This window comes from Equus quagga, chromosome 13, assembly GCF_021613505.1.
Source record: "Equus quagga isolate Etosha38 chromosome 13, UCLA_HA_Equagga_1.0, whole genome shotgun sequence".
Lineage (NCBI taxonomy): Eukaryota > Metazoa > Chordata > Mammalia > Perissodactyla > Equidae > Equus > Equus quagga.
Window position 1 is genome coordinate 80011833 of NC_060279.1, and position 12271 is coordinate 80024103.

Sequence of the window (12271 nt, forward strand, 5' to 3'; positions counted from 1 at the left end):
TTTTAGTTTTTTATTACAAATGTGTCCAGTCACTTCCTCCCGAGGAGACAGAAGAACATAACAACCCATGTGCCCCTTGCGCAGCGTCAGCAGTAATTAGCGTTTGGTCACTTCGCTTTAATCTTTTCCCAACTCTTAAACTCTTATCAATTTTTTTTTTTTTGAGGAAGATTAGCACAGCATGGTTTGTCCTGCGGTGCCATGTCCGCACCCGGGATCCAGCAAACCCTGGGCCGCCGAAGCAGAACGTGCGCACTTCAGTGCTGCACCACCGGGCCGGGCCCAAACTCTTGTCAATTTTTAAAATAAACTTTAAAGTTCAGAATAGTTTTAGATTTATAGGAAAGTTGCAAATATAGTAGAGAGTTCCTTCTACTGGAGACACCCAGTTTTCTCTGCTGTCAGCGTCTGCCACACCTAGTGAACCAGAACTGACGTGTTCTTAGTGACTGAAGCACACACCTTAGTTGGACTTCCTCAGTGTTGCCCTGCGTCCCGTCTATGGTCCACCCTCTCCCCAGGGTCCTCCTGGCCGGGGCGGTTTCTCACTCCCTGTTGTGATGGCCTTGGCCTTTATGAGGCCTGGCCTGGTGTGTGAAGTGCGTCCCCCAGATGTTCTCACAGTGAGCCTGCGCGTTGGGTTTGGGGAAGGTGACCTCAGAGGTGAAGTGACTGTGTCCCGGCAGAGGGTCAGCTCCTGGTGGAGGGGCTCAGTGTCGTCCCTGGACCAGCAGCACCAGCCTCACTGGATGTTGTGAGCAGTGCAGTGTGTCAGGCCCACCGGACCTGCTGAGCCGGAACCTGCCATTCACGGCTGTGGCTGCTGCCCAGGCCTCTGGCTCTGTGGCGGGCTGAGAGTGTCCTGTCTCTGGTCTGCACTGTGGTCTCCTCACACCATTGGTGGGTTCAGAGTTCAGCAAGATAGTGGGGCAGCGTGCAGAGGAAGCAGTCGCCCCAATCTGGGGGTGACGGAAAGCAGTTAGGAGCAGCCGTGCAGTGTCCCCTTGTAGTCGGCACCGAGCCGGCAGAGATGAACTGCTGGGGCGGGATGCTCATAGGATTCCTCAGCATGTTTCTCACGACCACATCTGGAGCGGCAGAGCCTCCCTTCGCAAACTGTGAGGGCCCTCAGACCTCAATGCCAGCTCCCTCTCCCCAGATCCCAGTGAGGGGCTCTGCGTTTTAGCTTCCCACTCCCCGACGTGCACACATGCACACCGTTTGGCAAAGGGAGGTGGAAGGCTGACGAGGCCGGCAGCTGGGGGTCCTCTCCAGGCCTCAGACAGGGAGGGATTCTTTGCTGGAGCTGCCTGCATGTGCTGCTTCCCTGGGAAAGTGGCCTGTCGGGGCCTCCTGCTCACAGACGCCCCTTCCTGGGAGGGGGGCCCCTCCCTCCTGGGTGCTGCGCTCTCAAAAGGCTCTTGTCTGTCCTTGTCGGGGGCTCACACACTGCCCTGCTTGTTCCTCCTAGCTGGCGAATGCCCTGCTGGAAAAGGAAGTGATAAACTATGAGGACATCGAGGCCCTCATCGGCCCGCCGCCTCACGGACCCAAGAAGATGATCGCGCCTCAGAGGTGGAGCGACGCTGAGCGAGAGAAGCAAGACGCCGGGGAGGAGGAGGCGCCTCAGCAGCCCCCGCTCCGAGGGGAAGAGCCATCATGGCCCAAATAGTGGGCTCACCCTGACTGCCCATGGGGCTGTGGCGTCTGCCAGACCCAGAAAGCGAGCTCCTTACTGGCTCCTTCAAGTTCCCTTCGCCAGAGACTCGGCCCGCTCTGGTCTCTGCTGAGGGCTTCCGAGCTCTGTGTGCCCATTTCCCCCCCCCCCGGGATTAGTAAAGTCTTCGAGAGATGGATGGTTCAGCTTTTGTTTTAGATGGTTTTCCTCCATGGGAGGGTCCCAGGTGCGCGTGGAGCCCTTCTTGAGTTCCCCAGTCTGTCACCCTGTCACTTCTTGGTGTGGGGGGATCCCAGGGCAGTGCAGCGGGCAGGCTCTGAACAGCCTGTTCATGCCGGGGCTGGTGCATGGGCTGCTCCTGGCTCCTGTGTCTTCACCAGAATGCTAATGGGATCTGCGATGAAGGGACCCTCTGAGCCGATTGTCACTGGTTCCTTGCTGGGCCCTGTCCTTGTGCTCACTCGTCAGTGGGGATACCGAGACTCTAGAGGATTAAAACACTGCCACCTACTGCTGTGTGGACCACTGAGCACGAGAACCTCTCCTTGCTGGTCTGGTGGTGCTGTGGGGGACACCTGAGAACTGTTGGGATACTTACCAATAAATTCTGTGGATGGAGAACGTCGTCGTATTGCACAGCCAGCTCTAACCCCCCGGGGTTGTTGGTTTGTCCTGGATCACAGGATTGTGTCTGCAGTGTATAATCGGCCATGAGATAATCAACTGAAGATCCCCTTTCACAGGGATCTGGGATAAAGGGGCAAGGACGCCGCATCGCTGTGAGACAGAAGTGCCCTCAGCTCCCCCTGTCTCCAGGGGTGCCCGACAGCATGGGGGCTCCTCCCTGCTGCTCTCACTGCTTCGCCTGTTCTGTGAGTGGCGTTTGGAGCGGTTATGGCCGCTTCCTGATAGGATGGGTTGTCCTGTTGCTGCCCCCCTTTGCCCTGAGGACCTGCTGTATGGGGCAGGGCAGGTGTGGTTACGCACCAAGGGAGGGCAGCTCTGAGGGGCACTGTGGCCTTTGCCCCAGCTCTCCAATTCATTCCCAAAGATCTGCATGTAGTTAGGGCGTTGCGGCTGGTACCTCTGCCCTGGGGTGGCATCCTCTCTGATGGTGGACCCCCCGCACTTCATTCAAATAGCCTGTGTCTGTCCATCCTTTGGAAAATCATTTGCTGAGTGCCAGAAGATGCTTAGCCAGGAAAAGGAGGTGAATGGCAGGAAAGGGCCACCTTGCTATAGCGGAGGAAGCTGCAGCCCGGCTTCCCAGTGCTCGCTGGTGTGAGTGGGCTCATGGCCACCCAGAGAAGGAAGGTCACTTCGTGCTCAGATTTACACGAGTGAGTTGTTCGCAGATTTGGGCCCTCTGATGGGTCATAAGTGACGTCACCTCCCGGTTATCAGACACCTGGTGCTGGAGAAGAGCACCGTGGGTAATGCCTCCTCTGCTATCTCGTGCGTGGACCAACACTGCTCCTCACACCTCCTTGAAGGGGGTCCTGGAAGTGAAGAGGCTTCTCCAGCAACAGCATGTGGTCTCCTGGAGCAGCCAGACTGCACCCCTGGGACCACAACCCTGCCCTCTGCCCTCTGCAGCATGGCCTGGCCGTAGCTTCTGCAAGTCTTCTCTGAGTCAGGCGTGGGAGGTCTCCTTGTTGAGATAAACACTTGTTCCTTAAGTAAACGTATACTTAACATAGCCTCTGCAAATTAAAAGAGAAATGAACTTTATGTTTCTTAAATCACAATACAAATTGTTCTGTTTTTTTTTTTTTCTCCTCCTGCTAATCCTCCTCTTTTTGCTGAGGAAGCCTGGCCCTGAGCTAACATCCATGCCCATCTTCCTCTGCTTTATATGTGGGATGCCTACCACAGTATAGCTTGCCACGCGGTGCCACATCTGCACCCGGGATCCAAACTGGTGAACCCTGGGCCGCTAAAGCAGAACATGTGCACTTAACTGCTGTGCCACCGGGCCAGCCCCTCTCCATTTTGATCTATACTCAAGAATGAAATGATGTTTTGCTTTTTCAAAATTTATTTTTTGAGATATAATTGACATACATTTTATTAGTTTCAGGTTTACAACATGATTTGATATATATATTGTGAAATGATCACAATGTCTAGTTAACATTCATCACCATAGTTACAGAATTTTCTTTTCTGTGATAACTTTTAAGATCTACTCTCAAGAACTTTCAAATGGAACATTTATGATTATGATAACGTACTTGCAGTTTTCTTTCCATGACATTGGGTGTTTCTCATATTACAGGACTCCGAGTTCGCCCATATCTGATTTATGTGTAGGCTGATTTGGGGAAGTTGAGAGGCGGAGTTGTCGCCTTCTGTGACCAGGCAGTGTAAAACTACTGAGTTGGAGGCTTTCCTAGTTCAATGTATAGGATGTTGTTAGCATGCTAATTTTTGCAAAGTGGTATTAGAGACATGACATGTTTTTCCTCAACGCACTATAAAATCACTTTGCTGCCATATTAAAAATCAGGATTTTTGTGGGGCCAGCCTAGTGGTGCAGCAGTTAAGTTCGTGCTCTCAGCTTCAGTGGCCCAGGGTTCGTGGGTTCAGATCCCGGTGTGGCCCTACACACTGCTTATCAAGCCACACTGTGGCAGGTGCCCCACATATAAGATGGACGAAGATGGGCACAGATGTTAGCTCAGGGCTAATCTTCCTCAAAAAAAAAAAAAAAGGAATATTCCCCAACTTATTAAGAAAAATAAAATCAAGATTGTGTGCCTGCAAGGGCTCCAGACGCTATCGTCAACTGTCTCAGGCTGCATTTCTTTGAGGCCGACCCTCCAAGCAGCAGCTGGATGAGGGCAATCAGGTGCAGGTGGAGAATGAGCCGGTACGGCTGAGTTACTGGAGCTCAGCCTTGCAAAGAAGTTCTGGGAAGCTGTGCAGAGCATGCTCCGACACCTCCAGGGGCGTTTATCCAGGCCCTCTGGCCCCCGAGCCTCCTAGCCCAGCGTGGCATGGCTTCCAGGGGCATGAGTGGCAGCCCTCTCAGTGGCCCCTGCAGGCCCAAGCCCAAAGCCCTTCAGCAGAGCTGAGGCTGTGGAGTTCTGTGCAAAGCAGGACAGGGACTGTCTCTATGGCTACCGACTTTTAAAACCCTTGGGCCAGCCAAGGCTTCATGTCAAAGGACCGCTGCATGACACTTTAATCTTTCCCAATAGGAAGGCTGAGCGTGTTTCCAGTAGAATTTCATATCACTTTTTTTGCCTTGCTATTCTGTATACTGTTTTTTTTGAGGAAGATTAGCCCTGAGCTAACTGCTGCCAATCCCCCTCTTTTCACTGAGGAAGGCAGGCCCTGAGCTCACATCCACGCCCACCTTCCTTTACTTTATATGTGGGACGCCTACCACAGCATGGCTCGCCAAGTGGTGCCCGGTCCACACCCAGGATCTGAACTGGCGAACCCTGGGGCCGCTGAAGCAGAACACGTGCACTTAACTGTTGCGCCACCGGGCTGGCCCTCATTTTGCATACTTTTAAAGGAACTAAGTGTGGAGTCTTCAGGCATGGAAAAACTGGAATTCTACGCCTGGCTTGGTTGTGTGCAGCAGACCACAGTCCTCAAATTACAACTTGGCTTTCTCACCTGGAACTTAATTCTGAGCAGTGTTTCCAATTTCAGACCCTTAACCCCGGCCCAGTGGCCCAGGGCAGCATCTTAACTGCAAGCAGCTGGAGCTCGGGTGGAGGCGTGGGTTAGGGCAGATGGAGCTGCCTGAGTCTGTGGGTCTGCCCAGAAAGAGACACTGCAGATGGGGACAGGAATGTGCTTGAGATTAGACGGAGCAGGTATCTGGGTCCACCGCGGGATCATTGCAAGGGGCTGAGAACGGCACAGGAAGTGTGGGCTAACATCTGACTGATCACATTCAAAGAAATCTGTCAGGAGCCAAGGCAAGCGTTTATTCCACAAACGTCTCCTCCAGTGTCGGTGCAGTTATGCTGCTGCCTGGAGTGAGCGTGGGTTCAGGCCCCAGCTCCACTGGACACGGTGATCTGAGGCGGAAGAGCATCTCTCACGGTTTTGGTGAGCATTCCCTAACTCCAACCCTCCCCTCTGCTGCGCCGCCTTCACCACCCCGGCTCCTGCCATGTCGCCTGGAAGCAGGGCTGTGCGACGTCAGGACCGCCCAGCATCACTGGCTCACCCCGTGCTGGGCGCCGCCGCGTGCGGGGCCCTAAAGCAGTGGGGACTCCCAGCAGTCCTCCCACCTCACCGAAGGGAGAAGCTCAAGTACCTCGGCAAAGTCTCGACGCCGGCACACGGGTAGAACCACGCCAACCCCGCGCCGCTGTCTCAGGGACCTGCGGGCACGGGCCTTCCACGTGAGCCCGCCTGCGTCTGCGAGAGGGGCAGACTAAAGGCATCTTAAGTCCTACCCTCCCAGACAGACGCGGCTGCCCGGCTCAGGGAGGAGCGCCTCGTGCCAGCCGTCTGTGCCGACCACGGACGGGTCCGGACCTCCCTGCAGGCCGCGCACTCCTCCGCGCGGCTCAACGCCGGCCTCCCCGACCACACCCTAGCCTTCCTCGCCGAGCCCCAGCCCGGCCTCCAACGCCCAAGGGTGTCTCAACCCGTCTACTCAGCGAGGACGCCGGCCTCCGAGGGTCCCACTCGTGTCGTGACGTCCTGAAACCGCTGACCGGGTCCACCGAGGGAACTTGGCGACGGGAGGGCGGGCAGGAGGGTCACTGGGGGCAAGGCTCACGGGCGGCGGCGACTCCCCGGCCCGTCGCGGAGAGCGTCAGGAGGACGCGCGGCGGGCAGAGCGGCCCCTGCAGCCGGCCGCCGGGACTCTCGGTCCCAGCTGCCCGGCCGCGGCGGAGCTACCGACCCGCCGAGGGGGGCTTCCGCGTGGAAACACCCGAGAGGAGCCGGGCGCCCGCTCACGGCCCGCTCGGCACAGTTACGGGCCTGAAGTAGCACGGAAGCCCCGACGGGAGGTGGAACGAAACCGGAAGCCTCGGTGAGAGCTCACACCGAGTCTGGCGTCGTGCAGAGCAGGAAAGGCCGGGCACCTACTGGAGCCCGCTGAGCCCAAGCCGCGGCCGCCCTGTGGGTCGGGGCGTCCTCTTCCGGGGCCGCGAAGAGCGCGCAGGCGGCGCCATGTCCACCAGGGACCGCGGGAGCGGCCGGGAGCGCACGGGCGTCACTTCCGGGATACCCGTCTCTGATTGGTCAGAAAGCTCCGGCGCCTCTGGTTGGCCGGGCCCACAACCATCCCAGGGGGCTTTGCGACGCCACTTCCTTTTCGCCGGCCGTACCCGGGAGGAGGAGGTGGGTAGTCTGGAGCTCGGTGCCATGGGAAGCCGGTGATCGCCATCGGGTTCCATCCGCCGCCATCCGCGTAGGGCAGCTGCCCGCGCGGCCGAGGAAGGGACTCTGCAGATGGCGTTGGGCCGTGACCCGGGCTCTGTGGGCAGGCGGGCGGATGGGACCCCGCGTCCGCCGGAGCCCAGGTGCTGACTCGCTGCCTACCCCGCAGGCCCCTAGGCAGCAGCCATGGCGCCCAGCCGGAATGGCATGATCCTGAAGCCGCACTTCCACAAGGACTGGCAGCGGCGCGTGGCCACGTGGTTCAACCAGCCGGCGCGTAAGATCCGCAGGTGAGCGGGCGGGCGCGGCCTCCTGTGTTCCCTCTGTTCTCTCCGTGTCTCCTCCCCGTCCCTCCGTGTTCCCGTGTCCTCTCCGTGTGTCTCCTCTCCGTTCCTCTGTGCTCCTGTGTCTCCTCCGTGTGTCTCCTCTCTGTTCCTCCGTGTTCCTTGTGTCCGCTTCGTGCATTTTCTTTCTCCCTCCATGTTCCCTGTGTCCCCTCCGTGCCTCCTCCGTGTGTTTCCTCCGTCCCGCCGTGTCCCCGAGCGGGGGCCCGGGGTAACCGGCGCTCGGCCTCTCTCCGTCCAGGCGCAAGGCCCGGCAGGCCAAGGCGCGGCGCATCGCCCCGCGGCCGGCGTGCGGCCCGGTCCGGCCCGTCGTGCGCTGCCCCACCGTCAGGTACCACACCCGCGTGCGCGCCGGCAGGGGCTTCAGCCTGGAGGAGCTGCGGGTGAGTAGCGCGGCGGGCGCCGTCAGCCGTCCCTGCCGGTCGCATGATGACAGTCTCCGGAATCTCTGCATGGCCTTGATGAAAGTGCACTGAACCCTTGTCCGTCTGACGGCCGGGCGCGCGCTGGGGGCGCGGGGCGATCACCCCTCGGGGCTGCATCTGTGTGTCTCTGGGCAGGTGGCCGGCATCCACAAGAAGGTGGCCCGGACCATCGGGATCTCGGTGGACCCCAGGAGGCGGAACAAGTCCACCGAGTCCCTGCAGGCCAACGTGCAGCGGCTGAAGGAGTACCGCTCCAAGCTCATCCTCTTCCCCAGGAGGCCCTCGGCCCCCAAGAAGGGGGACAGCTCGGTGAGTCAGTGCTCGGCCCGAGAGGGGCCTGGAGGCCTGCCTGTGGGTCAGGTGGTGTGAGAAGAGGAGGCATTTACTTAGCATTTCTTTGTTTCCTAAGGCTGGGTGGCCCTGTATGGGTGGGTGGTAGAGAACTGATGAATGAGAAAAAAACCTGTTGGGCGATCGTACGTTAATTGTGAGAACTGCCACAGTTCACGCTTGTCCTCAAAAGCGATCTGGCTTATGGTGATGGTGAGAGCTGTTTGTGTTAGAGCTAGCTTTCTTACATTGGAAGTGTCTTGCTGTTTAAGATGCTTCATACGCAATGCAGACATTTTTAGCGGTTGACAGCGTCCATGCCTATGGACTTCCAGGAGTAGGGTTTGGGGGGTGACTTTATAGTCCAGACCATAGTTTGTTCTGCCTGCATCCCTGGTCACACTTGGGTGGTTGTCTTGTGTCTGCCCGTGTCTGCTGTTAGCTAGATGCACCAGGACCCCAGTGACACACTGAGGATGTGTGCCGAACACACACACCTGTGAGGGCAGGCGCCGTTCCACTTCCAAGCACGGGGATGGACGTCTAGCGAAAGGCGTGGGGCTGTCTCAGAGGATTAGACAGTTGGAGCTCTTGGGGAAATGAGCTGAGTCCACTTGACTCTCCTTTCTCGTTAACAGGCGGAAGAACTCAAATTGGCCACCCAGCTGACAGGACCGGTTATGCCTATACGGAACGTAAGTGGAGGAGTCCAGCGCGTGCGCACGTGAAGGCTTACTGGGGCGGGGAAGGGGTTGCAGGGAGTAAAGGGCGGCACCTGGGGCCTGCGTTAAGATGTATAGGTTCACGAAAAGGGACTTTTTTCTTTAGTCCTGGGAAGAGCATCGTGCATTCTTAACAGGTGCACTCCTTGGGAGGGCTTTGTCCTCCCTTTGAGGAAGCTTTGGGGACCCTCGCTTGCACTTCCTCATCTGTTGGGTTCTTTTTTCTCTGGGCATGTTTTGATGATCCTCTAACCTGCCCAGCAAGCGACCAGGCCATTGAGGTTCCTCTGGGACGGGTGGCGGGTCTGAGCGCAGCGCCCCACCATCCTTCATAACTGAGGCAGTTGCTTCTGCCTCTGCTTTGAGTTTGGGGAGGTTGCTGAATCCTGGGGAGGGTTATTACACCTCTGGCCTGGCGGCCTCTAGCGTCAGCAGTGGCCTGGCCAGGTGGCATTCCTTGATCTCAAAGGCGCCTCGGGTTCCGGCCTTTGGTTCTCGGCCTCGTCACAGGCCTCCGCAATGAGGCCTGACCCCACGCTCTCTTCCAGGTCTACAAGAAGGAGAAAGCCAGAGTCATCACGGACGAGGAGAAGAACTTCAAGGCCTTCGCCAGTCTCCGCATGGCCCGCGCCAACGCCCGGCTCTTCGGCATCCGGGCAAAAAGGGCCAAGGAGGCCGCAGAGCAGGATGTGGAAAAGAAAAAATAAAGCCTTGTCGGCAACTTGCGATAAATCTGCGGTCTCCACGTGACATCCGTCTGAGGAACGGGCTGTGGCCTGGGGAGATGTTTTGTTGTAAGGGGAGCCTGCAGGCCTGGCAGGGGACGAAGGTGTTCCTGCAGGGGAGCCCGGAGACTGGATTGCATCTTGCTTTTTGTATTTCCGAACCGTTTGATTAGTTGTTGGTTGAATAATTTAATAGCTTTTTTTCTGGGAAGGTTCCAATGCCTAATGTTAAGTAAAGTTGTCTATTTTAATCAGAGTAGTTTCTAGTTACTTTAGCATCCCCAGATTTGGGTAGTCAGCCTTGCCTTGATTCACAGCCAGACTCTCCCTGGGCCCGTCTGCCCCTCTGCTGTGCTGAGGAGGGGCCCATCACCCAAACGGGGGCCATGTGTGCTCTGCAGAAGGCTGGCCCCTCCTGCCCCTAAGACACCTGCAAATCACTGCACCTACTTTGCTGCCAAGCGGCAGCCAGGACAGCCCCACTGCCCACCCCAGAGGAGGGCTGGAGGCCAGCTGTGCGGTGCCCACATGGACAAGCACTGCGTTGCCTGTACCCCTGATGATAGCATGGTGTGTGGCGGTTTTTGTTTTGTTTTTGAGGAAGATTAGCTTTGAGCTAACATTTGCTGCCAATTCTCTTTTCACTGAGGAAGACTGGCCCTGAGCTAACATCCGTGCCCTCCTTCCTCTACTTTCTATGTGGGACGCTTGCCAAGCGGTGCCATATCCGCACCTGGGATCCAAACTGGTGAACCCTGGGCTGCCGAAGCAGAAGGTGCGCACTTAACCGCTGCCCACCGGGCCAGCCTCGGTGCCTGAGTTTTCTTGAAATTGGAGTCTGGTTTCCCTACAAGTGAGATGCTCAGATACAGCTCCGTCCTGGTTCCTGGTCCCTGGTCCCTGGTCCCTGTTGTTTGTCACAGCAGGGCTTGCTGTGAGAGAAGCAGCTTTGGAGACTGACTTAGTATGTTTTAGTGTTGACCCTGCAGCCCTGCACATGCAGCTTTTTATGCGCTCGGGTCACGGGCAATCCTGTGCCCAGCAGCTGCATCTGACGGTTTAGAGGGCTTCCCTGTTGCACATCTGTAGTCACCAGTTGTTGGGGTGCTGACTCCTGTGCTCTTGTATATTTAGGAATCCTGTGCCGTGTCCCTGACATCCATCCGTAAGAGGAAGGACGTGGTGGGGACCTCTGGTGGCCGTGTGGTGTGGGTTCCGTCTGCCTTGTGCTTGGGAGCCTCGTGAGGAGTTAAACTAGTGTCCCCAAGAGCAGGTGGCTCTGTCCTGCCAGAGTCCTGGCTATGCTCTTCACAGGTCCTGGAGCCCAGGGGCCTTCCGGCGGACATGCAGGGCAGCAGCCCCTCTGCACTAGTTCCCAAGTGCTGGCCTGTCACCCCTTGACATGGTTTCTGTCTTCAGTCACCTCTGCACACACCTCATCCCACTTCAGGCCTTGTACCCCCAGCTGCACCCACGCCTTGTGCAGGGCCTGCTGCAGTACCTGGCTGGTGAGGGAGTGAATGTGGTCAACGAAGGCCTCCAGTAGGGGACCCAGGCTTTAGGACCCCGTGACACTTTTCTGTAATGCCCTCCTCCAACCCATGCGGCTCTGCTGTATTGCCTAGAGTAAGCTGTTCCTCTGGCCTCCCACTGGTGGCACTTGGCTACGTGCTGTGGGTGTTCATGAGGGATGGCCCTGCCCCCAGCAGCCAGGCGAGCTGTGCCACCTGGTGAGGCCTGAGCCCCGCACCTGGAGAAGCATTCAGAGGGGCTCTGCTTGCTCTCCAGAGTCTGCTCGAGCCACCGCAACCCCCGACAGGGGAGAGGGGAGGTACTGCCCCCTGCAGTGCTGGAACGCTCTGGGCAGTGCGTTTGTGGATTTTTACAACTGGGGTTACGTTATGTGAGTCTGGGACAGAGGGTGATGGGTTTTGTGGCTTTGCTGGTGGCCCAGCTTCGGAGCTGTGATGCTGCCTGTGGCAGCCAGCCCTGGCCCAGCCCTCCCTGAGGCTAAGGGAGCTTCCCTGCAGGCAGAGCTGGAGGCCTAGAGGATGGGTGCTGCTGGCCCACCTGGGAATCCCTGAAGTCACACTGGTCCCCCGGTGAAGGCCCACCTGTGGTGACCAAGAGCTCACAACTGTAGGGGTGTAGGTGCTGCAAGGGTGGGGCCTCCCTCGGGACTGCTACCTGTGATGGGGTCATTTGTTCACCGCGTCCCCAGGATTTTAGGGTGGCCCTGGATTCCCGCCCCTGGAAGATGTGCCCAGGATTTCTCCATGAGTGTGGCGGGACTGTGACCAAGGAGAGCTACAGAGGCGCTCCTCAGGCCTTGAGGGAGCAGGGGTTGTGAAGGCCACAAAGTAGCAAAAGAGCGGGATCTCAGTCCTCTCTCCGCAAGAAGCCAAATTCTGCCACCAACCGGAGCCCTGATGGGACGGCTCCTGAGCCAGGACCCCAGCTCGCTGTGCTGGACGCCTGCGTGTTTTCAGCGGCTACGTGGTGGTAGTTTGTTATGCAGCATAGAAAACTAACCCCAGTACACGTGCTCATCCCTCACCCTTTTCTGTAGCGGGTGGGATTCCCCCAGCAGGGGTGCATCCCGGCCAGACTCACCTGGCACCACGGTGGTTTGCGGGAGCCGGTGCATGGCGGCTGGGATGCCCAGGTGGGGACACCTGTGTTGCCG

At 57.9% G+C, this 12271-nt stretch overlaps 2 protein-coding genes and 1 non-coding gene across 6 annotated transcripts in view; all 3 read left to right on the forward strand.

Moving 5' to 3' along the window:
• SPG7 (SPG7 matrix AAA peptidase subunit, paraplegin) overlaps positions 1 to 2311 on the forward strand; it is a 33141-nt gene extending 30830 nt beyond the window's left edge. For 2 of the 4 annotated variants that reach the window (XM_046682678.1, XM_046682680.1), the window contains one exon: positions 1472 to 2311. In XM_046682678.1, coding sequence (XP_046538634.1) covers positions 1472 to 1672 — 201 coding nt within the window. In that variant the 3' untranslated portion in view covers positions 1673 to 2311. The remainder of the gene's footprint in view (positions 1 to 1471) is intronic. The other 2 variants (XR_006891587.1, XM_046682681.1) reach the window with 2 other exon arrangements.
• A 4665-nt stretch (positions 2312 to 6976) lies between these two features.
• Positions 6977 to 9836, forward strand: RPL13 (ribosomal protein L13). The gene is made up of 6 exons (XM_046682682.1): positions 6977 to 7000; positions 7209 to 7329; positions 7625 to 7766; positions 7944 to 8117; positions 8777 to 8833; positions 9409 to 9836. Exons 2-6 carry the CDS (start codon positions 7226 to 7228, stop codon positions 9565 to 9567), a joined length of 636 nt encoding a protein of 211 aa, XP_046538638.1. The 5' UTR covers positions 6977 to 7000; positions 7209 to 7225; the 3' UTR covers positions 9568 to 9836.
• Positions 7811 to 7891, forward strand: LOC124251635 (small nucleolar RNA MBII-202). Its single transcript, XR_006891827.1, has one exon. It is a non-coding gene; the product is annotated as a small nucleolar RNA MBII-202 (small nucleolar RNA).
• Positions 9837 to 12271: the final 2435 nt, after the last annotated feature.